At 44.7% G+C, this 25,983-nt stretch overlaps 3 protein-coding genes and 1 pseudogene across 6 annotated transcripts; 2 read left to right on the top strand and 2 right to left on the bottom strand.

The window, feature by feature from the left end:
- The first annotated feature begins 3,268 nt into the window (after positions 1-3,268).
- nanp (N-acetylneuraminic acid phosphatase) lies at positions 3,269-5,298 on the top strand. The gene is made up of 2 exons (XM_076169320.1): positions 3,269-3,556; positions 4,164-5,298. The coding sequence occupies exons 1-2, from the start codon at positions 3,467-3,469 to the stop codon at positions 4,815-4,817; spliced, it is 744 nt and encodes a 247-aa protein (XP_076025435.1). The 5' UTR covers positions 3,269-3,466; the 3' UTR covers positions 4,818-5,298.
- polr1b (RNA polymerase I subunit B) lies at positions 5,126-10,596 on the bottom strand. Its single transcript, XM_076169319.1, has 15 exons — positions 10,354-10,596; positions 9,704-9,871; positions 9,421-9,567; positions 9,199-9,331; positions 8,970-9,106; positions 8,662-8,885; positions 8,389-8,560; positions 8,107-8,278; positions 7,742-8,023; positions 7,469-7,602; positions 7,207-7,377; positions 6,950-7,106; positions 6,665-6,861; positions 6,326-6,576; positions 5,126-6,249 (listed from the first exon to the last, which is right to left on the bottom strand). The coding sequence occupies exons 1-15, from the start codon at positions 10,528-10,530 to the stop codon at positions 5,367-5,369; spliced, it is 3,405 nt and encodes a 1,134-aa protein (XP_076025434.1). The 5' UTR covers positions 10,531-10,596; the 3' UTR covers positions 5,126-5,366.
- A 4,256-nt stretch (positions 10,597-14,852) lies between these two features.
- LOC143015325 (hypoxia-inducible factor 1-alpha-like) lies at positions 14,853-16,550 on the top strand (annotated as a pseudogene).
- Positions 16,551-20,792: 4,242 nt separating this feature from the next.
- Positions 20,793-25,776, bottom strand: ttl (tubulin tyrosine ligase). Of its 4 annotated transcripts, none has more exons than XM_076169331.1 (8): positions 25,432-25,776; positions 25,116-25,319; positions 24,893-24,971; positions 24,545-24,777; positions 24,159-24,294; positions 23,818-24,087; positions 23,505-23,648; positions 20,793-23,148 (listed from the first exon to the last, which is right to left on the bottom strand). In XM_076169331.1, exons 2-8 carry the CDS (start codon positions 25,282-25,284, stop codon positions 22,956-22,958), a joined length of 1,224 nt encoding a protein of 407 aa, XP_076025446.1. In that variant the 5' UTR covers positions 25,285-25,319; positions 25,432-25,776; the 3' UTR covers positions 20,793-22,955. The 4 variants fall into 4 exon arrangements, with proteins under 4 accessions (XP_076025446.1, XP_076025447.1, XP_076025448.1 ...); XM_076169332.1 differs by having other exon boundaries at positions 25,545-25,776; XM_076169333.1 differs by having other exon boundaries at positions 25,116-25,240; positions 25,545-25,776.
- Between the last annotated feature and the right edge of the window lie 207 nt (positions 25,777-25,983).

Raw genomic sequence — 25,983 nt, 5'->3', positions numbered from 1 at the left:
CACACACACACGCACACACACACACACACTCATATTGATTTTCTCCAGGCTACTCATACCATGTGGATGAGTCAGCTTAGAAAAAAAGCTCCTAGAAATCTTTCATCCCCAAGTTATGTTCTCCTTATACATGCATGAATTTACAGAAGTAAAGTAACTGAGCCAATCATTAATAAGAGCGGCAGTCATTAGAGCTCATCCTAATGATAAACTGACCTTAAAATGATAATTATGACCTCATTACCTTATATGTTAGAACAAACAGCTGTTTTTTCAATTTTCCCAGATCTGAAGGAAATTGTGGCTGTAGGCTATCATGGGATGATCATGCTCGACTGTTTCAGTCAAATACAGTTGAAAAAGTTGACACAAGTATTGAAAACCCCCCTGGTAACAAATATTAACGGAAGTTATCATCATACTGCAGATTCATGATGAGTCCTGATGAGTCCTCGGTCATTACTCAGTGATATTGCAACATTTACAACCAAATGAATAGCAGAAAGTTTGCGTGATGATGTATCGTCTCTTTAGCAAATATTTCTGTCTGATCACAACTCTGATTAGGTTCTTTACTCATCTATACTGTAAAATGTCATCATAAGGCACATGCATGATACAGCCTGTGCCAAAGGAACCTGTCCAGGCTGCTGCAACTTGATGACTGACAGAAATGAATTGCAGTCATAGATAACTTGACATCACGATAACAGATTTCTTTGTATGTTTCTTGCTTTAGTATTTCCTGTTGGGAAAGAGAATCCGGAACATCTGTAACATCAGCTCTGCCCCCTCCAGAATGCCACAGTGATCTTATGTTACTCTCACACACACGTTGTTGCTCTTAGTGTTTTTGTTGGTATGTTTTTATCTGTGCTGTACTTCCCATCTACTTTATTATGTCTTTACTTGAGAAAACAGATTCTGAATGTGATTCCTGTCCACTGCACACACACACACACACACACACACACACACACACACACACACACACACACACACACACACACCCTTCTCTAGCTGCAGAGCCCCTGTTGGAATGGGGTCTGGATGATCTCAGGGTCCAGGCTCTCTATACTCTGGTGACCACACATGCTTTGTCTCCCTCCCTGCTGCTGCACCAGTTCACCGGCTGGTCAAGAGAGCTCAGGTGTATCGGCACAGAAGCCCTGGCAACCTGCCAGACAGCTATGGGAGGTCCTGCCTTTTCATTGGCATACACACACTTTAAATCCAACACAAAGCCCCTTAACAACGATGCAGACACATTCCTTAAAATGTATATCATTTGTAATTATTGTATGCATTTCTGCTTTTCTCTCAGAATACTCAAAGGTCTGCAAATTGCAAAATCTGATTTTAAAATGATACTGGTGTGTATAGGTGAACTGCAGTTGGCCCCAAAGATGTATACATTTTACATGACAAGCCTCACAGAAAAGCATATCGCTCCTTGATCATGAAAAGAGTTGCATAACCGCCTGAAGAGGCACCATCCTGCCCCAGATTTGTCTGTTTTTGTTTGTGTGTACGTGCAGGTTGCCAGACGCCTCATGTTACCATGACAACTACCATTAGGCACACCGGTGTTTCTCTATTTAGACTATAGTTCATACATTCCCCTGCTCCCGATAAAATCTCGCATCTATGTGTGTCTGTGTGAGAGAGAGAGAGAGAGAGAGAGAGAGAGAGAGCGCGCGTGTGTGTGTGTGTGTGTGTGTGTGTTCAGGTTTATGGTTTCTATTCTTCACTAGAATGTGTTCAAAACAAAACAATATTTGGTTTGATTTCATTAAGGTGCTATACACACTTGATTATACTTTTCTGATGTCATGCAGAGGTCAGAACATGCAGCTGAGGTTGATGGCTCCATTCCATTTAGATGGTCTGTCATCAAGCAGGTCCCAACTACTAACCTCCTTCCTTTGATCAGTTAAAGGTTCACCTGTCTTCCTGTCTGAGCCGAGACACAGCACACAGTCGTCCCGACCCGTCCAGTCCCCTTATATTTCCCCCCCAAAAAATCACATAAACACACACACAAATACACCAGATAATCATCACAATCATAAAAAACGTAATTTCCTGGAGAGAGAAGAGATTTGTGGATCAGTATGAGGAAGAAGACAATAAAGACATATGTGATGTAGGTTGGAATGGCACCCCTAATTACTGCCCCCTTTCCTGGGCATACATGCCCAGCTGAGACATGAGACATGTGACGGTGCATTCATGGCCACCCACACAGATAAAAGAGGAATGGAGTCTGTCTGCGAGCGGTGCAGAGAGAGATACCGGGCCTCAGCCTCAGCCTCAGCCCATCAGAAGCCTTCTCAGGCTATTAGAGAAGTAATTTTCTTCTCTCGCCTCCCCACATCAGAAGGGAAATTCCATGTTCTACTTTCAACATTCACAGGTTTTAAGGTTAAGGGTAATAAAAATGTTTTGGAGTTAATTTGCTACATGTCTGTCTTGTTCCTCCTTGGCATGCAACCAGCAGCTGTGTTTTTTTCCCTCCTTCCGAGACATGATAGAGGGTTGATCTGTCACACTATTTCCTGATTAATAGTTTGTCTTGACATTTCTTGTCCAAGTGAGATGACAAAGCTCTGTTCCGTCTAATGACACTGTCAGAGTATTAATAGTTAACGTGAGAAAGGACTGTTGTGATTTCTGAATGGGTTTGGTCATGCAACAGGCCTGCACACTATTGCGTGTGAACCTCTGGCCTCTTGCCAGATGAGAGAGCGAGTTAAAGGACAGGTTGCATAAGAATTGAGGTATGTTTTGATTTTGAAAGTGTGTGCGTGCGTGTAAGTGTCTGTGTGAGTGTGTGAGCGTGTGTGTGTCAGGACATACTTTATGAGTTGGCAATGCGCGTTGTCAAAAGTCACATGGAGGATTTAATTAGACAAGTCACGACATTCATTGTTTCCTGTTCATTTTAAGTTGTTTCTATGGAAAGAGCAGACTTCTTTCATACGTTGGTCACGACTATATGGGAAAGTTGTTCGTCGTATAATCCCTGTAATTGCTCTGTCTATGTCTGAACCTTAACATTCATTTATCTTTTTATCTAATTTCACTCAAACTGTATAACAAAATGTTATCTTTATGTATTTTATTGATACATTGGACAGCATTTCTCTCATCTTAAACCTTACTAAGGCCACCAAACCTCCTCACTGTTTGTTTTTGTGTATATTTTGAAACGATGTTCGTTTTATTGTATTCCTTTGATTTGGTAAATTCTCGTTGTTTTACTTGTTTTATTAATCCTACAACAAAATTGTAAATTGGCAAGAGATATTGGTTTACTGGCGCCCTCTAGCTGTGAATCCTAGCAAGTGACAAACATTTCTTTAGAACTTCAACTCCTAGAATCCATCGGGACATCGCGTCAGAAAAGGATTTCCGCAATAACGGCGTGTGTGTGTTTCTGTGTGTGTCCTGTTCGAACAGTAAGATGGACGATCACACAGTAAAGGCAATATTGTTTGATTTGGACAACACGCTTATTGAAACGTCGAGAGCAGGAGCAGTGGCCATGCAGAAGGTGACGACATCATGTATGAACGTACTTGAACAGTTTAAAACTCTGTGTGCACATTGGATTCAGTACAAATCTGTTTCTTTACACAAATATATGTGTAAATAATTTAATGAAAATGTGTAACTTATTTTGTTTAGACTGCTTTGATGTTTAGTGAGGACAGACAGTATTTTGATTCAAATATTTATGATTTTATCGTGAAGTTCCGGTTAGCTCAGTTTTGATTGACCGCGTTGCGTTCACGGCCACCGGGAAAAACGCGAGTAGACTCATTCTTGCATTCGACTTGAATTTGTCAAATATTGTCATTTTAACTTTCATGTGAGGCAACTATTTGTACTTCTCTGTAAACTTGCCTTTATTGCTTAGACGACTTAATCCTACTCCTCAAGTAGTCCTGCACTGTATTTTCCATTGATTATCTGCTAACTACATTTGTTTTGCTAAATCACTTGATGAAGAATTAGTCCCTTTTAGATAATCAAACAACAATGTAGATAATCAGCTGTGTGTTGAGAAGGGCGAGCCTGAAGACCAGGATTGAGAACCGCTGTCTTAGTCGTATACCTGTTTAAGTTTTACACTGTCGTCTTTTGTTTTAACCTTACAGGTCAGTGAGCTTTTAAAGACGACACTGGGCCTCAATGACGACATCATCCACATTATCTGTGACAAATTCAAGCAGAAGCTCTATCGTGAGACCTTTGACCCCGCCGCAGGCAGATCCATAGATGAGGTCCGTGTCGGTCACTGGAAGGAGAGCATCCAGGAGGCGGTGGGGTCGCGTCCGGCTGTGTGTTCCTCGCCGTCTCTGCCAACAGAGTGCTACTACTTATGGAAGAACAGTCGCTTGGAGGTTCTCACGCTGTCCTCTGAGATACGCACCCTGCTGAAAGAGCTGCGGGTCAGACACAAGCTGCTGCTGCTGACCAACGGGGAGACTCAGACGCAGAGGGAGAAACTGGTGGCGACCGACTGTGAGAAGTTCTTTGATGCGGTGGTGGTGGGTGGAGAACACGCAGAGCAGAAACCAGCCGTCTCCATCTTCAGGTTCTGTTTCAACCTGCTGGGTGTGGAGGCCCAGGACTGCATCATGGTTGGAGACTCTCTGGACACAGATATTGAGGGGGGCTTCAATGCCGGAGTGCGGGCGACAGTTTGGATCAACAACACAGGGGGCGCTGTGCCAGACGATGTGGCGAAGCCAGACTACACCGTTCCCACCACGCTCCACCTGCCGGCCATTTTGGCAGAACTGAAATAAGGACGACTGGTATGAACTATGAGTTCAGATGAGAGAGTGTGGGAGTTGAATGATTGATGTCAGGGATTATGATTCAACTTGACGGCCAGAAGTATCCAGTCAGTCCAAAGGTCTGTGATCAATAAGGCAGAACACAAAAGTGAGCAAAACATGGGAGGAGTATGCATGTTTAAGGCTTGTACACCTTTTCTTAAGTCAAATTCATTTTTAAATCTAATATTTATATAAAGTACATGTATGTAAGGATTACCTCACATCATCACATTAAATCAGACAGTAAAGTAGCTTCTCTGCTCATCACTCAGGTCAATGTTGGCATCTGTTGTCTTTATTCAAAAATCACTGTACAAGAAGACTTTCATTTAACCACAATCCATCTCCATCCATTCCATGATTTGTTTCCATAAAGTCTTCGTAAATTAACCACTCCGCTTCACGTTATTTATATAACAAAGCGAATTCAAGCAGAATTACAAGAAAACTAGAGACCTCACACTTCCTCCTCTGTCACACACATACTTGTCGTCTTGCTGCTCTCATTGTTCATCTTCACTTGACTTGTAGCTTGACTTTGATGTTCATGGCTGCGAGCTCGGCCACAAAGTATCGGAACACGTACGGCACAGAAACGGAGTCGATGGAGTCGCTCTTGCCGCACAGGCTGCAGACGGTCTTGCGGTGGCGCACGGCCGACCAGTGAGGCGGCGGCTTCTCCAGCAGGGGCGAGAGCAGGCTACCGCAGTCCACGCACACCTGCGCCACCGAGCGGTCGGAGCAGTTGAAGAGGCGGTCGTGAAGCAGGAACGACGACCCGTGAGCCAGCAGGGCGTCCCGCTCCATCTCGCCGAAGCGGATGCCTCCTTGGATGTTCCTCCCTCCCACCGGCTGGTTGGTCACCTTGTCTCGCGCCCCTGTGGTTCTCACCTGGAACTTATCCGACACCATGTGACGCAGCCGCTGGTAGTAGACCACGCCGATGAAGATGTCGGCCTCCAGCTCCTGGCCGCTCACGCCGCTGTAGAGTCGCTCCGTGCCGTAGTAGTTGTATCCGCCGGCGCGGAGCATCTTGCCGAAGTACTCCAGCGCCGAGCTCTCCTCGGAGAAGGTGAAGGGCGTGGCGTCGTGGCTCAGGCCGTGCAGCGTGGCCGACTTGCCCGCCATGCTCTCTATCAGCATGCCGATGGTCATGCGGGACGGGAATCCGTGCGGGTTGAAGAGGATGTCGGGGCTCATGCCGCTCTCCGTGAAGGGCATGTCCTCCGCCGGCCACAGGCGGCTCAGGATTCCCTTCTGACCGTGGCGGCTGGCGAACTTGTCGCCAATGGTGGGGTTCCGCGGCACTCGGACGGTGATGCAGACGCGCTTCAAGTGGCCCGAACCGGTGTCGTTGCTGCAGATCTTGATGTTGTCCACCACGCAGCCCTCCTGGCTCCTGGAAGCAGGCGTGAGAACAGAACGTCAGAGGAAAGCGACTCTACGTTAGAGCAAAAGGTTGGCAGAAGACTTACTTATAGTACGCGACGTGACTCTGGCCGGTGTTGAGGTTGATGTAAGCGTAGAAGGGGTCTCCGTATTTAAGCGACGCCCCGATGTGGGGCAGTCCGTCGGCGTCCAGCCTGTCCTCCACCCTCTGGTCGCCTGGCTTGGTCCCGAACACCACGCTGTCCTCTCCTTTCATCTTCTCCGCCAGATCCACCAGCTCTGTCTTGTAGATGCACCCGTGGGCGAAGCCTCTCTCCCACGCTGACTTGTTTATGATCTGAAGAGAGATAATAACACGTCGGGTAAGCGTTTAAATCTTAAATCTCCTTATATCTCCTTTAATCTTGTCTCTTGTGTGTGCTTACCATGGCGTCCTCCATGTCGTAGCCCGTGTAGGAGATGACGGCCACGATGGCGTTGGTGCCGCTGGGGTAGTTGTCCAGGTTGTAGTGATCGTACATGTAGGGCCGGACCATCGGGCTCTGCGGGGTCTGGAGGCGGTACAGCTTGTTGTCGGAGCGATCCATGAAGGAGTGGAGGGGGAAACCCATCGTCTGCTTACCTGCAGAAGAAGAAGGAGGAGGAGTTTAATGTCTGGACACATAAATGCCTCATGATGTTTTACAGAAGTTGTACTTTTTGTTCCTTACCCATCTGACACTGGTACATGTTCCTGGGACTCTGGTTGTGGTCTGAGTAGGGGATGAAGTTGGCCACCACACTGAGCATGCTGTGGGGGAAGAGCTCCTGGTGTGTGGTTACGCCTGGCTCGACCTCATCCCCCATGATGCCCACGTTGATGTAAAGCTGCAGCGAGAGGCGGAGGACAAACATTGCTACAGGTTAGTCGGGGTTTTCTTGCCGTCAGGTCTCATGCGATGTTATCACGCCGTGGTCATTTTGTTACCTGTTCAAACGTGCCGATCAGCTCTTGCTTGCCCATGGCCAGGTTGCGTACGGGCCGAGCCATACGGCAGGGGGTCGTGAAGAGGAACAGACCCGGGTACAGGCTGGCCTTGCCCGTCTTGGGCACCAGCACGATCTCAGTCCAGGGGGGGATCTTCTTCTCCCTCAGCACCTGCAAGCACGAGATGTAGAAGTGTCATCGTCGACCATTTAGACCCGTCGAGGGTGATGCAACCGATGCACGAGCAAACGATCGATCGTACCTTGAATCTCCGCAGCGAGTCGACCACGAGGGGAGCCAGCTCAGTCTCCACCCAGCCGACCACGGCCCCGTCCAGGATCACAGGGTAACAGTCTGAGAAGGGTTGGCAGGGCGACCCATCCACCGGCGTCACACCTGAGTCACCAGAGAGATACAGACTTTAGATTATCTGAGACATACCACCAATCACCACAAGGGGGTGGCAAGTCTCGTCTCTATCATAGCCATCATCCTACACAAAGTAACTGAGCTCCACATGTAATGGCGTCCTCACCCAGGGAGCAGAGCAGGGAGGGCAGGGTGGTGGTGGGTAAGTTCTGTGCCACGATCTCGCAGCTGGCCGTCATGTGGTTCATGAGGCCGCACGGTTCTCCGTCCGGGGTGTGGACGGGGCACAGGAAGCCCCAGGACTCGGGCAGCAGCTTCCGCACCGAGGTGGTCCTCATCTTGGCGAAGGCGGCTCCTCTGTGCACGCAGCGGAAGTGCGACAGGTAGCGGATGAAGTTGAGCTTGTCGGCGACCACGCACAGGCCCGTGTTCTGCAGCATGCCCAGACCTGGAGGCGGAGGGAGGAGTCGAATGGTTTTTAAATACGCAAAAACCACATTTCAAAGCCACGTCTTCCGTCCCTTGTCCTACCTGTCTTTGAGCTGAGATTCCCAGTGGCCAGCAGATATTCAAACGGCTTCGTCACGTCGGAGCCCATGTTGAAAAGCTTTATGATGTTCTCCGCCGTCCATCCCGAGTGCAACCGGCTGCCTCTCTTGTCGAACGCCAGCTTCACCGACACCAACCAGGCCGCCATCTTCTCCTGCGCGAGCATGGCGGGAGTTGGGATTAACAAGAATGAAAAAACATCAACCTGGGAAAACTGTAACACGGCTCACGTGATTTGAACGACGTGACCGCCGCTTCACTTGCCTTCATGAACATGAGGTAGAGCTGCCCGGGGGTGAGGACCTCCTGACACATGATACTGTCGGGGTTTTCCTCCATGCACTCCTGCTTGGCGAAGGTGAAGAGCTTCCTCGTCATAAGACCCAGCAGGTAGAACTTCTCCACGTCTGACTTGAGGTGGATGCAGATGCACTCGCTGATCAAAAACAGAGCGGAGAGGGGGGAGGAGTTACAACAAAGCACCGAGGATGACTGTCAGACAGGCGAACCAAAGGCCGGGGCAACTGGAGCTCTTACCTCAGGAGGAAGTCGGCACACTGCTCGTTGGTGTACCACTCCGGCATGTTCAGCTTCACCCGGAAGCGCTCACCGAGGAAGCGGAGCACCTTGGCGCGGGAGGTGCAGCCCTCCTCCATGACCACGCGCAGCATCTCAGACACGCAGCTCTTGTAGAAGGAGTTGTCCTCGCGGCCCTTGATCAGCTCCTGGTAGATCTGGAAGTCGGTGAAGTCCACCAGAGCCTAGGAGACACCGGATTGAAAGCCCAGTCAGATTAAAGGCGGTTCTGGAGTTTCATCTCGGATTTTCAGACTTTGATGCGTTACCTTCAGTGCAAAGCCCAGTGGGAGGAAGAAGAGCTCTTTCTGGTAGATGAAGTTCAGCATCACTGTGCCGTTTTCCAGGTAATGTAGATTCATGTTGACGGCAGTGTGTTCCTCTTTCACACAGCGCATGGAAATACCTGCAGAACACAGAACATGTCTCTGTATTTAAGCACACAGGGATCATGGGACTCATCAGCCTTGTTGGTGGTGTTGTGTTCACTTTACTCACCATACTGAGTGTAGCCCTGCCCTCTGCTCTTCCACTTAGGCCTGGACATGGCGATAGGGTAGTTTCTCCTCGGCATGATCAGCATGCGGATAACCTTCTCGATTCCATTCACAACGAAATAACCGCCCATTTCCTGTTATCATCACATGGGGAGAACGGTTGTAAGTACGTTGCGAATTATTAATTTCTGCTCGTCTTCATCGTTTCGCTGACAAAACGTACCTCGGACTCCTCGTGGTGCTCGATCAGCTGTTTGGGGGAAAGGCCACGCAGGTTACACAGCTTGGACTTCACCATGATGGGGACCTGACCCATGGACTGTTTGATGATGCCTTTGGGAACGCCGTTGATGGACCAGCTGATGTCTGCCTGTGGACCAATCAAACAGCAACACGGATTACAACAACGACGTAACCCAACAATATCAATAACAATGAAAAAGAAGGAGGCGACAAAGCGGTCTGACAGTGTGGTTGCCAGGTTTGAGCATGAATCTGAGCCTTACCACCATCTTCCCTTTGTATGAGCATCGTCGTCCTCGACACTCTGCTGGAAACACCCTCATGTCTGTGCAGATGCTCCCCTTGGCGACCGTGGGGTTGTAGATGGTGGCGTCCACGAACGCCAGACTGATCCTGTCATTTTTGACGGCGAACTCCAAGGGCGGGATCGCCTGAGGAAGACATCAGACAACAGCATCGTTCATATAAAGAACAGGATTCTGGTATCAATAACTAATATCTGAACTACAACACAACATTTAAACAAAAACACAACAAATCCAGATGTTTATGTATGATACTGTAATGATTTGTGTGTTTTCTTTGCACCATTTCGACCCAATACCCGTTTAAATACTATTCAATGGGATGCATAATACATTTATAGTAATTTAATTCACTTTTCAAAATGTTTCCATGATCATAGAAGGTGTGGAGATCTTTAATGTCCACATAAGTGACAATAAAACAGTTATTTAACAGTTATATTATAACAGCACGACAGATTGCATTAGAGCACTTTTGTTAAACTGTATTTCCTTGGATTTGGTAAAATATTACGGGAGTATTTCTTGTAAAACTATTGAGTATTTTGTAATCAGATCGGTGTAAACATGGAACACTTTGGATCACATTCAGAAGTTTCTTCACCGACCTGCACAGCGCGGCTCAGCCCGTCGCTGACCGCCTGGTCGAAGGACTCGATGTGGGCCTTGGTGAGGTCCTGCACCGCGGCGTGCTGAGTCTCCTGCAGCGCCCCGAAGCCTCCGTCCGTCAGGTTCTTCAGGCTCGGTCCGGCGGGTAAGTTAGTCCACTTATCACACAGCTCCATAGCTGCGCTGTCAGGAACTCATATGGTTGTTTACCACATGTGCACACCGACACAGGAAGCGCTTACTCCGTGACCCCGGAAGTGGATGTAGCTTAAAGGGACAATGTTGTGATATTCACCGAAGTACTTTTTTTGAAAGTTTTTTTGTAGATTAATGATTTATGTGTTGACATGTCCAATTACAGTCCAAATAGTGCCTCTGATATCGTCCTAGACCACCTCTTTTAGCCAGATTAGTCAGGAGGTATTCATTACGTGCTGCTGCTGCAGTGTACGCAAACAATAAGGGACGCAACAGGACGCATTCATTCCCTCCATCTCTCTTCCATCAGGGTGACAGGGGAGGTCATTTAACTCTCCGTAAGCGTTGGACGTCCTTCCTCAAGGCTAGTCTGATGTGTTCTCTGCCTGAGTTTGACTTCCATTTCAACATGCTTCGCAATGTGTTCATCCTGCCAGGAAACAAACCACAGGACACACTCTTCTATGGAATCTTTGGCCTGGAGTGGAAAGTGGAATAACTTTTGATGGGGCTTGGAGAATGTTAAATTCATGATCTGGTTTTTCTGTTTCCTGTTTTATTTTGTTGTATCCTGTGTTTTTCTGTTTCTTTCATTATGCTTCATTTTGTTCTCGCCTGTTTCCATCAGTTCATTGCTATGGCAGGCCTATGAGACATTATTCATACTTGCTCACACACGCATAATCAAGATCACACACACACCATCGACATTACACACACACACACACGCACACACACACACACACTCACACTGACACACGTTTCCAGGTTCAGGCTCGACTGGTCCACATGGTGAAGACTTTTGAATGAACAAACAAATGAACCCTGCAAAACCCCGCAAACCCTGGACCAACAGGGAACAAAGGGATTGCGAATGTATGAGAAACTCTATCTACAAAAACCTGGAACTTTCGCATTTTCTATTTAATGACAAGGGAAGTTATTTAGAGTTAACAACCAATGTGTGTAGGTCAAGAGATCTGAAGGGAAGGTTAAGGCACATTGGTATTATTATTATTATTATTATTATTATTATTATTATTATTATTATTATTATTCTACACTCACTCATACTCAGGTGTGCAAAAGTGAAAGTTTATAAATATGTTTGAAATGAATGCTGCTCGTTGAAATGTAACGCAACAACCTCAGAAATTCTTTTATACATTCCTGTTTGGAATGCTTTGTTTGAGGAGTATTGACACCATTTCCCCCCCAAACAGAATTACAGAATTAGTACCGAACAAGCTCTGTACTGAGGTGTCTGAAATGAGAGAAGCATTGTTGAAACTACTTCTATACCATCTGTTACTCCTCAAGGACATATTGGTGTTTCAAACTAGTTTTCTTCTTACATTGTTTCTCCTTTTATTTTCATCAAAGGGCCAAAATGGGAAATGTCCATGAAAATATATACTTGGATAACAGCACTGCTATTTTTGTTGCTATACTAAAGGGATTAAGTGGATACATTTAACATTCATATTGAAATACAATGTTTCTGGAATCATGCTGTTAAATGCTGTAGAGTCCTCAAGGGAATCATTCAGTCACTACAAAGAATTATGTTTCCTAGTGTAGTGTCGTGTCTTCTTTTGTTTACCAAATAACTGTGGATAAATGTGTCACATTGTGATTTTATTGAAATGAGAGTGAAGTGATGAAGTGAAGTCCTGCATCATTCCCTAAACACACTCTGTCAAAGCACTTTTCTATGGACTGTGGGTGAATGATTTGTATTTTGCAAAGGTATACTTATTAGACCTGTTTTCATGTGTGGTTGTGTGTAACAGTCACATGAACTCATCAATCATTTGCTCAAGTTCCTAGAAGTGTGAACTTTCATAAACCTCAGTTTGAGAAGTGTCTATGTATGAACTCAGGGTGAGCACTGTTTTAGTTTAATCTTTATTATGTAAACATACACGTAGATCACATGGAGTCCACATTCATAAGCAGTACAGTATTTAATCTTTTCTCTTGTACTTATACTAGAGTTGGTGTTTTTGTTGATGATTAAACTCACAAATGAAATGAGCTTTTAAACTCTCAGAAAAGACTTGATCTTGTCTCTGCATCTGGAGTAGTTAAAACATTGATGAGACAAAGCAGAACCAGCAGCAATGCTCTGTCCATGATGAACTGGAGAGTTTCATATTATTGTGATACCCACAGCTCTTTATAGACTCACTGGAAAGAGGAAGCATGGCACACACACACACACACACACACACACACACACACACACACACCAGCGCCGCGCAAGTATTGACTTGTCTCTTTTTTGTCTCTCTTTGACTGAAACTCTCTGTGATTCCTTTTGATTGCAGATTTATTCTATGTATCTTATTCTATGTAAATGAGGCACCATTTATATTTCATTTAACAAATTACTGTTGTCACATTCAGCGTAACAAGCTTCCTGAATCTAATCAAGGCTATGGTTTAAAAGACGGGGCTCTTCTATTATGACCGGCGCCGCTTTTACAGTTTTTACGGTAATGGCTTAGCGAGGAAACAGCAGAGACCAATTGCATGCGAGTTTAAACCATCCCACGTGATACTACTCAAGCCAATCAGGTTTGTGCCTTTTGGCGGGAGAAATTGTGACGCTCCACGCAGACAGGTGACGTCTACGGTAATAGTTCAGCGAGGAAAAACTCAGAGACCAATTGCATGCGAGTTAAGCCATCCCACGTGATACTTCTCAAGCCAATCAGGTTTGTGTCCTTTGGCGGGAGAAATTGTGACGCTCAACGCAGACAGGTGACGTCTACGGTAATAGTTCAGCGAGGAAAAACTCAGAGACCAATTGCATGCGAGTTAAGGTATCCCACGTGATATTACTCAAGCCAATCAGGTTTGTGCCTTTTGGCGGGAGAAATTGTGACGCTCCACGCAGACAGGTGACGTCTACGGTAATGGTTTATGCTGAGTCAGAGCCAAGTTGAAGACGGAAGCGGAAGAAGAAAGAGCGACACAGGTAAGTGAAAATGTTGTTGTGCTTAAGCTTGTAATTCTCTGCTTTAGCATAAAGTAGGAACATTGTGCTGACGTGTGTTGAAACTAAGAGATATATACAGACGACTGAGCCGGAGAAAGTTGAGAAATAGGAGTGAGGCGGAGAAAGGGAGGCAAAATGGTGCTCTCCAAAATTGTGACATACTTGTTCAGAATCGGTTTTCCGTATTAAAAGTGCCAATGTGAAACAGCATTATGAGACAAAACATTAGGGTTTTGAATAAATATAGCCGCTAAAAGCTGAAGTGAGATTGTAGAAAACAAGTGGTCTTAGAGCCCAATATGAGCAGAGTCCACCGGGATCCGCACATTCAATGTTCCCTCAGAGCTGCTGGTATTATTCTTTCCTCGTTTTGTTTTGAGATTTATTATCTGTGAAATCAGTTGAGTCAATATGTGAAACAGAAAATGGGCGATTCAAGCATTTGCTTCCTTTATTTTATATAAGTTGAGCATTTTATTTGCTGAATTATATTTCGAAATGCAGCTCACAATTAACCTGCTACATATATGTTACGTGACAATGAATATTGTCAAAACGTTTTTGAATCGTACTAAATTCATTTGATTTGACAGTCCGGTATTGATTACAAGCAGATGTTGATTACAACGGGGCTACTTAAATATCACACTACATAGTTAGACATTATGATCTTCCAGACCTTTGCTCCGAGAAATGTTCTCTACTGGCGCTCTTTAAATTGTACTTGAATACCCCTGCTCTCAAACATAAACATATCTGCTCCATGACGAAGCCGAATCCAAACGATTTTATTTCATTGTTGTATTTTTTATTTTGTTTTATTAATATATTTATAACTTTTATTATATGTATTTAATGTATTTTGTATTTTATTGTATTAACTTGTGTTAACTTAAATGTCTTTTATTAGATTAAATTACATTGAAATTACTTTATTTTCATTTAAGTAATTTCATTTCATGTTGGCATGTTGAGCTTGAAATTCTCTGCTTTAGCATAAAGCCAGATCATTTTGCTGGCATCTGTCTGTTTTCTTCACATTTTCCAGGGTTGGTGGTTCGGTGACCCAGGGACTAAGCAGGGACTAAGTACATCGGTGTGATGATGCTGACGCTGACACAGAGGTAAATGCTTAGAAGTCATGACGTCTGGTGGCTAAGCTGCACAATATATCACCATCAGCTTTGACGCGTTTTGTGTGTCTGTCATTTCACTCCAGCATTGTTGCCGAGCTAAAGCCGAGACACCCGATGTTCCCGGACATGGCTCACAGCATCCTGATCCACAGGGTCATGATGGGCTCTCCAGCCAACAGGTAAGCATGTTTACAGATTTGTTTAGATTGTTTACAGATTTGTTAACGTGTTAATTTGTGAACGTGTGCATCTCTGCCCTTTAGGCCAACAGGACCTCTGCTTCCCCATGGACTCAGACATGAGCTCAGATTTCAAATTAGACTTGGTTGAGAAGCTGTTTGCCATTGATACACAACCCAGGACGCCAGTCACCACACAGGTATGTTACGGTTAAGACAACTGTACTGAGGACAACCTTGATCCAATGTAGGGAAGGATTCCTCATCCCTCATTCACTCATTGTATCTTTGTCTGTGTCTCAAAGGAAATGGAAGGCTTGGACCTGGACATGTTGGCTCCCTACATCCCCATGGACGATGACTTCCAGCTGCGCAGCCTGACACCGGAGGAGCCCATGTCGTGTGGATCACTCACATCTATTGAAAGCTCTTCTGCTCACAGCACACAGGAGGTGCACAGCTCCTATCCCAGCTCGCCATTCAGCGGACAAAGCAGTGGTGCAGCATCACCGGCCAGGCGCCGCCCGACTCGATGGATGCTCCCGATCCAGCCGCAATGAACGCTAAGGGGTAAAGTAGGTGTCAACAAACTTTACTGCATTTCCTGCGGCAGATCTAATTTATGTTGCTAAGTCACTGTTACTGTGTTGCAGGGTGTCACAGTCAAACAAAGAAGCGTCACTCAGGACCTTGGCAGCTCAGAACCTACAGCGCAAAAGAAAACTGTCTGAAATTCTTGGACAGGTGAGTCATCAACAGCCAGACATTGTTCACACATCAGGCTTTACATCTACACATGCAGGGTTTGAGCCTCTGGGTTTAATGTTTTCCCCAGGGACCATTGCTCAACGACCAACAAGAGCAGAAGAAGACTTTGAAGTTCTCTGAGTCAGAGGCACCGGCTGCAGTCTCCCACTGGACCATGCTTCTACTGCCCACAAGTGAAGTAACCCATCGTCCTGACAACACTTTACATGTTTCAGCAAAGCTCTGAAGAATCACAGTGATGAATCTGTGTTTTCATCTCTTTCAGATTGGGCGAGTCGTCTGCTGGGCAGCACGTCAGAGAGCAGCTCCCTCTTCACCTTGCCGCACCTCACCCGCGACGGTCAACGCCCCCCTGCAGAGCCGGCAGTACCTCCTGCTGCTGCTGCTGCTGCTGCTGCTGCTGCTGCTGCTGCTGCTCTGGACCATGTTAACTGAGTCGATGCTCAGCCTGCTCACTGCTGGACCAGACTGGACACTACAGTTTCTCCCCAACGTTCTCAGTCCCTCTCTAAGGCCCCGCCCCTTATTTATGTATCTGTTGTCTGACCTTAGTTTGGCTGCCGCTTGTGCACTTCATGTGATATCTGCAGCATTCTACCGTACAAACGCCACAGCAGTGTCTTGGGTTTTGGTGCAGAGGATTCCTTTTTCCAGCAGGTCACCACTGAGTCTGGGGCTGCTGACAGCAATGTATTGTAAGCTAAAGTCTCACAATTTCTATTTTCTTAAAAAGCTTTAAAAAAAAAAAAAAAAGATTACCAGCAATTTATATCGAGCCTTTTATTTTATTTTCCTTGTACTTGTATGTTGTAATACTTGTTCTTAACAAATGTGTTAACAATTATTCACAATTATAAACTTATTGTTTAAACCTTGAGTGGTCTGAATGTTCTTTCCATTTAACAGTTATCAGTCTGAAGTAAATACATTGAATTGTGTAACAGTCCAGTACATGCCTCTTCAATAAATTACTTTAAGTGTGTTACTGTACATAGTTCATTCATATTTTACTTGTGTGTGTGAACTAGATTGTGATGGAGGAGCTGAGGATGGACTCAATGATGGAAGAGTAGAAGTGCACCATCATTGTCTTTGGCAGGTTGAACTTCTTCAGCAAGTGGGAGCTGATGTTGAGCTCGGGGTCCTGGGAGATGATGGATCCCAGGAATCGAAAGGACTCCATGGTGTCAGCTGGGGAGTCACACAGAATGATAGCGGGCGGGGCTGCGTTGAGTCAGAAATCCACAACCATCTCCTTTGTGTTCAGAGCATTAACCTCCAGATTGTTCTGCCTGCACCAACTCATGGTCAATCTCCCGCCTGTAGGCGGACTCGTCCCCATCAGAGATGAGTCCAATGAGCGTGGTGTCTTCCCCGAACTTCAGGAGCTGGACCGACAGATGACTGCAGGCGTTGGTGTGTAAGGAGAAGAGCAGAGGAGAGAGAACGCAGCCCTGATGGGAACCGGTTCTTAAGTGGTGTTTGTGAGTTGCTCAGTTAATGGTGGTCGGTATAATACCATTGATCCATGCCCTGCTCTACAACATAAACATATCTGCTCCATGGCAGTCTAGCAGTGTGTGCCTGTAAATACGGTGTGTGTTTTGGGTCTAAACCGAAAGGAGTAAATGTTATGTCATTGTTGTTGTTGTTTTTTTATTTATTTATAACTTTAATTATATGTATTTAAATGTTTTCAATGTTTTTTTTTTAAATCCAATTTAATGTATTAACTTGTTAAGTTAAATTTCTTTTATTAGATTAAATAACATTGGGAGGCTTGGACCAGGACAAGGATTCCTTTTTCCAGCAGGTCACCACTGAGCCTGGGGCTGCCGACACCAATGTGTACTAAGCTAAAGTCTCACAATTTCTATTTCCTTAAAAAGAAAGCTAATTACCAGCCATTTATATCAAGCCTTTTATTTTATTTTCGTCGTACTTGTATGTTGTAGTGCTTGCTCTTTACAAATGTGTTTACTCCACAATTATGAACTTATTGTTTAAAAATCTAGAGTGGTCTGAATGTTCTCTGCATTTAACAGTTATCAGTCTGAGGTAAATACATTATATTGTGTAACAGTCCAGTACATGCCTGTACGATGACTTCCAGCTGCGCAGCCTGACACCGGAGGAGCCCATGTCCTGTGGATCACTCGCATCTTTTTAAATCTCTCTGCTCTCTCCGCAAAGTAGTCGCGCAGCATCACCGGCCAGGCTCAGTCGATGGATGCTCCCGATCCAGCCGCAATGATCGCTAAGAGTTTACCTCTTAGTGTGTTGCAGGGTCTCGCAGTTCAACAGAGAAGCGTCACTCAGGACCTTGGCAGCTCAGAAGTAAATAATTTATGTCTAAGTTTGGTGTGTTATTGACATTAACATTTGTCATCAGCTATTGGCACCATAAGAAAGAATGTGCGCGCTCCGGGAGACAAAAAAAAAAAAAAAAAAAAAAATTCACTTCCGGACCTGCGCAGACCCCGATTGGGTTTTTCTGCGCAGGTCCGGAAGTGACGTCACCTCGGGAAAATACGTCACTTCCGGACCTGCGCAGACCCCGATTGGGTTTTCCTGCGCAGGTCCGGAAGTGACGTCACCTCGGGAAAATACGTCACTTCCGGACCTGCGCAGGAAAACCCAATCGGGGTCTGCGCAGGTCCGGAAGTGACGTCACCTCGGGAAAATACGTCACTTCCGGACCTGCGCAGAAAAACCAAATCGGGGTCTGCGCAGGTCCGGAAGTGACGTCACCTCGGGAAAATACGTCACTTCCGGACCTGCGCAGACCCCGATTTGGTTTTTCTGCGCAGGTCCGGAAGTGACGTCACTTCGGGAAAATACGTCACTTCCGGACCTGCGCAGACCCCGATTGGGTTTTTCTGCGCAGGTCCGGAAGTGACGTCACTTCGGGAAAATACGTCACTTCCGGACCTGCGCAGACCCCGATTTGGTTTTTCTGCGCAGGTCCGGAAGTGACGTCACCTCGGGAAAATACGTCACTTCCGGACCTGCGCAGAAAAAACAAATCGGGGTCTGCGCAGGTCCGGAAGTGACGTATTTTCCCGAGGTGACGTCACTTCCGGACCTGCGCAGAAAAAACAAATCGGGGTCTGCGCAGGTCCGGAAGTGACGTATTTTCCCGAGGTGACGTCACTTCCGGACCTGCGCAGAAAAACCCAATCGGGGTCTGCGCAGGTCCGGAAGTGACGTATTTTCCCGAGGTGACGTCACTTCCGGACCTGCGCAGAAAAACCAAATCGGGGTCTGCGCAGGTCCGGAAGTGACGTATTTTCCCGAAGTGACGTCACTTCCGGACCTGCGCAGAAAAACCAAATCGGGGTCTGCGCAGGTCCGGAAGTGACGTATTTTCCCGAAGTGACGTCACTTCCGGACCTGCGCAGAAAAACCCAATCGGGGTCTGCGCAGGTCCGGAAGTGACGTATTTTCCCGAAGTGACGTCACTTCCGGACCTGCGCAGAAAAACCCAATCGGGGTCTGCGCATGTCCAAAAATCTTATAATTCCCAGAAATTAAATTAAATTTTTTTTTTGCTTTTTCCCGCTTGGTAGCGAAGGGGATGTGCATCCCTGGTTATTAGACAACTGTACCTGATGCAGGTAAGGACTTCATTCATAGCATTTCATTCACAGCACACACATTCTTTCTTATGGTGCCAATAGCTTCCATAACCTTTACCACAACATTACCACAAACAACTACATCTCAAAGTTAATAATAATAATGACAAACACATCAAACTTAGACACAAATTATTTACTTACTTTAGTGTTTGTTCACCACTGTAAATATTAACATGTGCCCTGTAGCATGCTCATGATAGCATGCAGCTCATGTAGCCACATGAGACTTGCGATGCATAGATTACTCTATGTGGTTAACACAGAAAGGGTGTATTAAAACTGGATTACCTCGAGTAACATGTTGGGGGAGTACTTATGACTTTTACGTTTTACTTTTACTGCACTACATTGGAAAGACAAATGTCGTACTTTTCACTCCGCTACATTTTCATCCATAACCATGAGTACTCGTTACTTCTTGTAATAACAAATAAAAAGGCGGGGCAACCCTATGGATTCAGTATTTTGTTGTTTCCTTCTCAAACGTGATTGGATTGTACCGCTGCCACTGACAGGGACAGCCTATCAGCAATCCCCTTCACCTTTCCTACCATGAACGCAACCCCATGGTCAGATGAAGTTATTTCTGGAGAGTGTCAGAAGAAATTACGGGGATTTTTACCTTCTGTACAACGGTTCGGAAAAACGACCTCAGATAATACTAGTCCCGTGCGAATACTACCCTGTACAAACGTATTGTAGGTAGTCCGTCATGCCCTGTTTAAACGTAGTTTTCCACTGTTTCTCGTGCATGGAGGCACTTAAAGAAGCCCTCGGTATCGTCGGCAGTCGCAAGTTGCAAGTCGCAAGTCGCAGAGCAAGTTGGAATGTTGGAATGTTGGATAAAGTAACATTTTGCAAATATGAAAGTGACTTTTTTGTCAATGATTTCATTTTCAAAACTTGTTACATTCTTCAAGGTATTAACATTAAAGATTCCACAAAAACTCCATCCAGGACGTGTCTATAGGTCAAGGTAAGCACTGTGGCAGTAATAATACAATGTTCAGAAGATGTACTCTTGACACTGAAGTGCTTTTAAGAACAAGAACTTCAGTACTTTTACTTAAGTAAACAATCTGACTGTAAGTACTTCTACTTGTATTGGAGTCAAATTTAACAAGCAGTATCTGTTCTTTTACTTAAGTAATGAAGCTGTGTACTCTGTCTGCCTCTGATTAATGGTAGAATTATTTTCTATAGCAGTTATTTCATTGAAGGGGTTGACCTTCTTCTTGGGCTTAAAAACTAAATATTGCAGATATTATTATATGAGACAATTCTAGCTTCCATGTAACGCTTAATGTAATGTGACAATAATGTATATATGGCAAAAAATATCAGAATTTATTTAAATACTTTACATTCAGTCTCACTTTCAAATTTAATTATTTCTTTATATTTACTATTTATTTTCAAGAATTATCCTTTTCGTCATCTTTCATGTGACTCCCTAAAACAATTAAAGACAAAATATACAACAAAAATTCAGCAAAGTACTTGAGATACGACTCAGAGTTCAATCATTATTTATTCTACATGTAACATTATTTCTGATAAAGACGAAGCCAAACTTTCATGCAAGATTTTGGACTTAACATCAGCTAACAAAAACACAAGACATCGCCTAGACAGGATCCTTGCTTTTAAATAAAAGGCAAACAGATGCGATGATGTCAATCTACAGCAACTACAAAACAGTCAAACTATACAAATACTGAAAATACATTGATATTTGGTAAAGAAAACACCAAAAACATGAATACAGAAATGAAATCTGTCAGATGTGCAAAGAAGGTCTGAATAAAAGGAAATGACATCATTGAATAGAACACACAGGTATAATACTAATAATAATAAAAAAAGACAAATTCACTCCATCGCAACCAAACAAATCAATGACGGTGCATTTAAAAGCTGGAGGTCTATTGCTTCTTTGCTTCATTACGCAATTCCCTCTAAGGCACCCTTCCTTTGATGGAAAAATGATCCGAAAAATACTGAGAACTTTGCTTGGATTTCCCCAAAGCTCAAACAATTATCTTGACATGAATACCAATTCTCTACTTGCATTAATATCTTGTCAAACATTCAAGCATGATTTCAGCTACAGCAAGTCTGTAAATCCATCAATCTGCCCTGCATTCAATTCCATCATTCTGACCTTAAAAAATACACAAACAAAGCTCATCTTCATCACTTACTTGTCCTTCATTCTTCGGAGTAAACTTGATAAAATAAAAATTGCATTTCTCAAAACACAGGAAGTACAACCTCATGCAGTTGAATAAAGTTAAGGCAAAAACGTAGACGTAGGTAAGACGTTTCAAACACTCGGTGGAATCATGATTCCTTCTTTTAAGAGTCAAAACCTTGATGATAAATCCATGGAAGCTACAGATCAATTATACTAAAAGAAGTTGCAACGTAGGATGGGGGGATTCAACTAGCAAACGTGCAGATGTCACAACTTTCAAGCCGAAAGAGTTTCAAGTCAGAGGGAAACCGACGCATTCCTTTAGAACTAAATACTCCACAGTTTAACCTTTCTAACTCCAATAGTAGTAGAAGCCAAACTCAATTTATAGAAAGACCCCACGAAACAAAAACTAAAGTCGTTTATGTTGTAAATATCATAAACCACTTTAGTTTTGGCAGATGATAATTAAATAAAACAAAAATATTGTAGAGGCAGTGAGGAAGAGGAAGAGGAGGTTGGTCTGTATGCTGAGACGTTCAGGGCCGCTGGCTGAGAAGCTCAACAATCATAACCACACTAATCTTTGGTAATAACACATTTCATGTTTTAGAAGAGGCCCGTTACGGAAAAATACTTGACTTACATGATTTCTGCCTTTTTTGGCGAGCTATTGCTTTTCCGGATCAAATCAAGTTTGTATTTCATGGGGTCCTTTGGACACGTCTAATAATCAGTAACACACTTTGTAACAACCCACAGAAACAAACAATTCCACACACTGAAACACTGTACGCTTACAGTCAATAGTTGTGTCAGGAATCTGATCACAAACACACACACTAACGTACACACACACACACATTCGGGGCAGTAGTTTAGAGCAGAAGGTGTTATGAGGGCTTGTGTAAGGATGCACACTGATACATGCTGTCACACAAACATGCGCTCTGCAGATGACTAACTCAAGTGTCTACACATGAAATGTCGGAGGGGGGAATAAAGTTTGGCTGATTAGAGGGTGCCTTGCTCAGGGACACTTCGGTAGAGCATTTGTTTAGTCGGCCCTTCAGCTTTCCTCCCAATGAAAATGACAAAAATTTAAAAGGAAGTCACAGAGCGTTTAGTAAAGCGAGCGGTATATGTGTGTGTTTGTTTTAAGGGAGCATGGGTGGAGATGTAAGGCACTACAGTCTCACAGTCAGAGCGTCCCCGCATCCCTACCAGGCGTCCTCCCATCATCATCATCATCATTTGCTTGGGGGTCAAAAATGGGGCGGCTGGCGGAAACATGTCGTCCCTCCTCCCCAAAAACTCGCTTCTTCCTTCATTCATTCATTTCTGCAGTTTGAGTTTGGTGGATGTCGTACAGTCGTCGATTTCATGGCAAGCAAAAGAAGAAACTGTGTGTGTGTGTGTGTGTGTGTGTGTGTGTGTGTGTGTGTGTGTAGAGAGAGGAGGCAAATGTTTGCATGTGCTTACAGTCGCGTGAATGGGCCCACGTGAAGGGGCCCCCTCAGTTTGGGGGAGGAGCAGGAGTTGGTGGTGATGGTGGAGAAGGACGGGGAGGAGGAATAAGGGAGCGGCAAAGCGGATGAATCGCTGTTCAGGGTGAAGACGCTGGAAATAGCCACGTCCACGATGCCCTGACACAGCTCCGGGTAGAGTTTCCTGCAGATGAAAGGGAGCGGGAAGGGAAGTCATCGGCTTTCATGTGAGTAAGTCTGAACTAATGAGCATGTTTGAGTGGAGTTGAGAGAGAAAGCAATCAAGAGTCCAACGGCGCTGTGACTGATTTAATATCTAGCGTGGGAAATCGATCTCAGCGAAACATTCAAGTTCATTGTAAAGTCAAAGTTCTTAAAATAAGAATTCACTCGCCACTGCTTTACTTTCAAAGAATGACAATACTTCAAAAGATTTCCTGTTTCTGAGCCTGACAAACAAGTACAAACAAATACAGATGCTCATATTTCAAAGAGAACAACAGGGATGATTGTCAGCATCGTCAGCTGAATGGTACTCACTGTGCACAAGCAGGAGCTCCGTTGATCTCAATGAGCCACACTTTAAAGCTCTCATCCAGCATGAAATCAAAGCCAAAGAGCTGGAAACTCTGGTAGGGCAGATGCTTAGTGCTGATTGCTGGCTCCATACATGACAGACAGCTCCTGGGCAAAAATCATTACAAAGGTCAACCAACAGCAAAGTAGGCAGCAGAGCAGTAGAAAGTCAACTGGAGTTTTTAGATCAAAATAAACCTCCTGTTCCTTTAACTAATGAGGACAAAAATACTAACAGAGGACAGAAATACTGCACTGATGATGGTGATTGACTTACTTTATGACCTGCTTAATCTGAGGTAATATGGTGGTCTCCAAGGTGACTTTGTGATTGGTGAGCAGGTACTGTCTGAACTCGTCGAAGAACATCTCGTTGCCTTCCTCGTACCGTCCGTAGTTCTCTGAATGCTCCTTCTGGATGCAGTGGTTGGTCAGGTGGCTGGTCATGTCCTGGAGGTCAGCGCTGTTGTACGGCTCAGAGGAAGTCCGCAACACACCCTCCCGGTACAAATAGATGTTGTACTGATGGTCCACTAGCACCCAGCTCCTGAAACAGAAATAATCATTAACAAAAAGTTGACACGCTCAGTGGGTTTATGTTGCATATGCGTGACTCGCCTGATATCAAATTTGCGATGTCCTGGCTCCAGAAGCAGAGGTTTCTCTAAGTACTTCTGAATGACATGAACCTGTCCCTGATTATCAATGTACTCCAGCAGCTTAGTTGCATCATGGGATATGAAAATACCAGCACCTGTTAAGTAAAGAAGCATGATGTCACTGTAATACCAACTGTAAACAATACAAGCTTGCAGGGTTTTATTCAGTTTAATATACTGCAAAAAGTTTCATTAGGGACAATGAATATTAAAGTTTATGGATTACATTGCATGAACGGCCTCCCAAAACTGAAGTTTTGCCAATTAATGTCTTTATTCTATATGTCAGCTCTTAACTGTTCATAGCAAAACACAATCAGGTGAAACGAGCATTAGACTGTTTACCTTTAGCTCCAGCAGATGACTTGGCTATCCACACTGTCCCCTCCCCACTGTCTTTCTTAGAGTGATAGGAGGCTAAGAACACTTCCCGCTCATCCGTTTTGGGGTTACTCTTCAGGTGACTAATGCCATTTGCAGCCGGAGCCACGGGGGTGTTGAGGTTAGTGGGATAGATGATGTAGGATTCAGGGAACCAGTTACTGGAGTCTGAGAGTTCCGGGCTCGTCTTTATTAACCTGAGGTAGAAAAACAGTTAGCTAATGCACCGCTGCTTGAATAATTTACCAGCAGAAAAGCAAAACAGGGAGACAAATGCTATAGATTTCTCATGATAGATGCTTAGATCCATACTTGACCAAGGACGCCTTCCTGCACAGCTTATCAGCACCTCTGTAGTAATTCACCAGCTGCACCAGTCCTGGTTCATGACCTGCAAAGACAAAGTGAAGACATTTAGTGATGCATTCAAGTACATGCATGTCCTGAATGTGTCCTATATACAGAGAGAAGACATAGGACAGACAAGACTGACTATTTTGCCACACAATGCAATAATGAAACAGACACAATTTACCTAAGCGTCCAAATGGTAGTCTGTTCCTTTCACCCAGCATAAGGTTGAATCTGGGATTGTCTCTTTTCAGCCTCTTCCAGTGTCCAGTTGAGAGGAGGATTTTGGAAACTTCTGCATAAACGGAGCTGTTGTCATCGCGGGAAACAAAGGTGTACATAGGGGCATTCATGACGTCACAGTGCTGACTGGGATCGGGATGAATAACTGCAAACAAACGACGGTGTAAACAGATTCCTAGCTGATTACGTGGCGGTGTGTCTTTTCTGTCTGTGCCATGATGAGTCAGACGGATTCAGTCACTTCATAGCGAACTCACACTACTGCTGTGAGCCCGTTGTGATCCGGAAGGTCTTAGAAAAACATGGAATAACGACATTTAACGGCAAATCAAGTCCTTTCATAAATGTCTACAGACTGGGTGTGACTGACTGCTGCTGCTGCTACCGGTTCCACATCCTGTCCCCGGCTCTGCTAACCGATCCAACAGTTATCCAGGAAACTTTACTCGTACTTCGAGATAAATACTTAAAAATTGTTGGCAAGAAACAGTTGGTAGCTGCGACCTAGCGACGCAATGTGATGATCATAATCCCGCTAACAGCATGCTTCCCCAGCGGCGGTGTTGGCTTTATTCTCTGGAGCTCAGCTGCTGTCATCCTCCGTCGACACCATAAACACAAAGCTGTCAGTCTGGTTAATGTAGTTCATGAATACACTGATGTCTTTTATTAATTAATATTTTGAGATTTATAACCTGTACCAAAATATCGACAACGACTTTAATTTCGAATAACGCAGAAATACACACTATCCGAAAAGGAATTTAAAAGTAATTCGGTGTTTTAAGTCAATTTAAGCAAAAAAGATA

The sequence above is a fragment of the Genypterus blacodes genome, unplaced genomic scaffold (assembly GCF_046128005.1).
Source record: "Genypterus blacodes isolate CSIRO-AG114 ecotype Tasmania unplaced genomic scaffold, CSIRO-AGI_Gbla_v1 ptg000195l_1, whole genome shotgun sequence".
NCBI classification, from domain to species: Eukaryota; Metazoa; Chordata; class Actinopteri; order Ophidiiformes; family Ophidiidae; genus Genypterus; species Genypterus blacodes.
Note: the sequence above shows the minus strand (reverse complement) of the source record. Positions and strands in the feature narration are given on the sequence as shown.

Bases quoted from the DNA above. Each gene is read 5' to 3' on its own strand.
- nanp (XM_076169320.1), top strand. From the start codon at position 3,467: ATGGACGATCACACAGTAAAGGCAATATTGTTTGATTTGGACAACACG. The intron at 3,557-4,163 runs GTGACGACATCA...TTAACCTTACAG, and splicing joins GAGCAGTGGCCATGCAGAAG to GTCAGTGAGCTTTTAAAGAC.
- polr1b (XM_076169319.1), bottom strand. From the start codon at position 10,530: ATGGAGCTGTGTGATAAGTGGACTAACTTACCCGCCGGACCGAGCCTG. The intron at 8,886-8,969 runs GTAACGCATCAA...GGTGTCTCCTAG, and splicing joins CACTGGGCTTTGCACTGAAG to GCTCTGGTGGACTTCACCGA. The intron at 7,107-7,206 runs GTAACAAAATGA...CTCTCGCTGCAG, and splicing joins TGATCGGCACGTTTGAACAG to CTTTACATCAACGTGGGCAT.
- ttl (XM_076169330.1), bottom strand. From the start codon at position 25,284: ATGAATGCCCCTATGTACACCTTTGTTTCCCGCGATGACAACAGCTCC. The intron at 24,295-24,544 runs GTAAACAGTCTA...TTTACTTAACAG, and splicing joins GTCATCTGCTGGAGCTAAAG to GTGCTGGTATTTTCATATCC. The intron at 23,649-23,817 runs GTAAGTCAATCA...ATTTTTGCCCAG, and splicing joins CAGATTAAGCAGGTCATAAA to GAGCTGTCTGTCATGTATGG.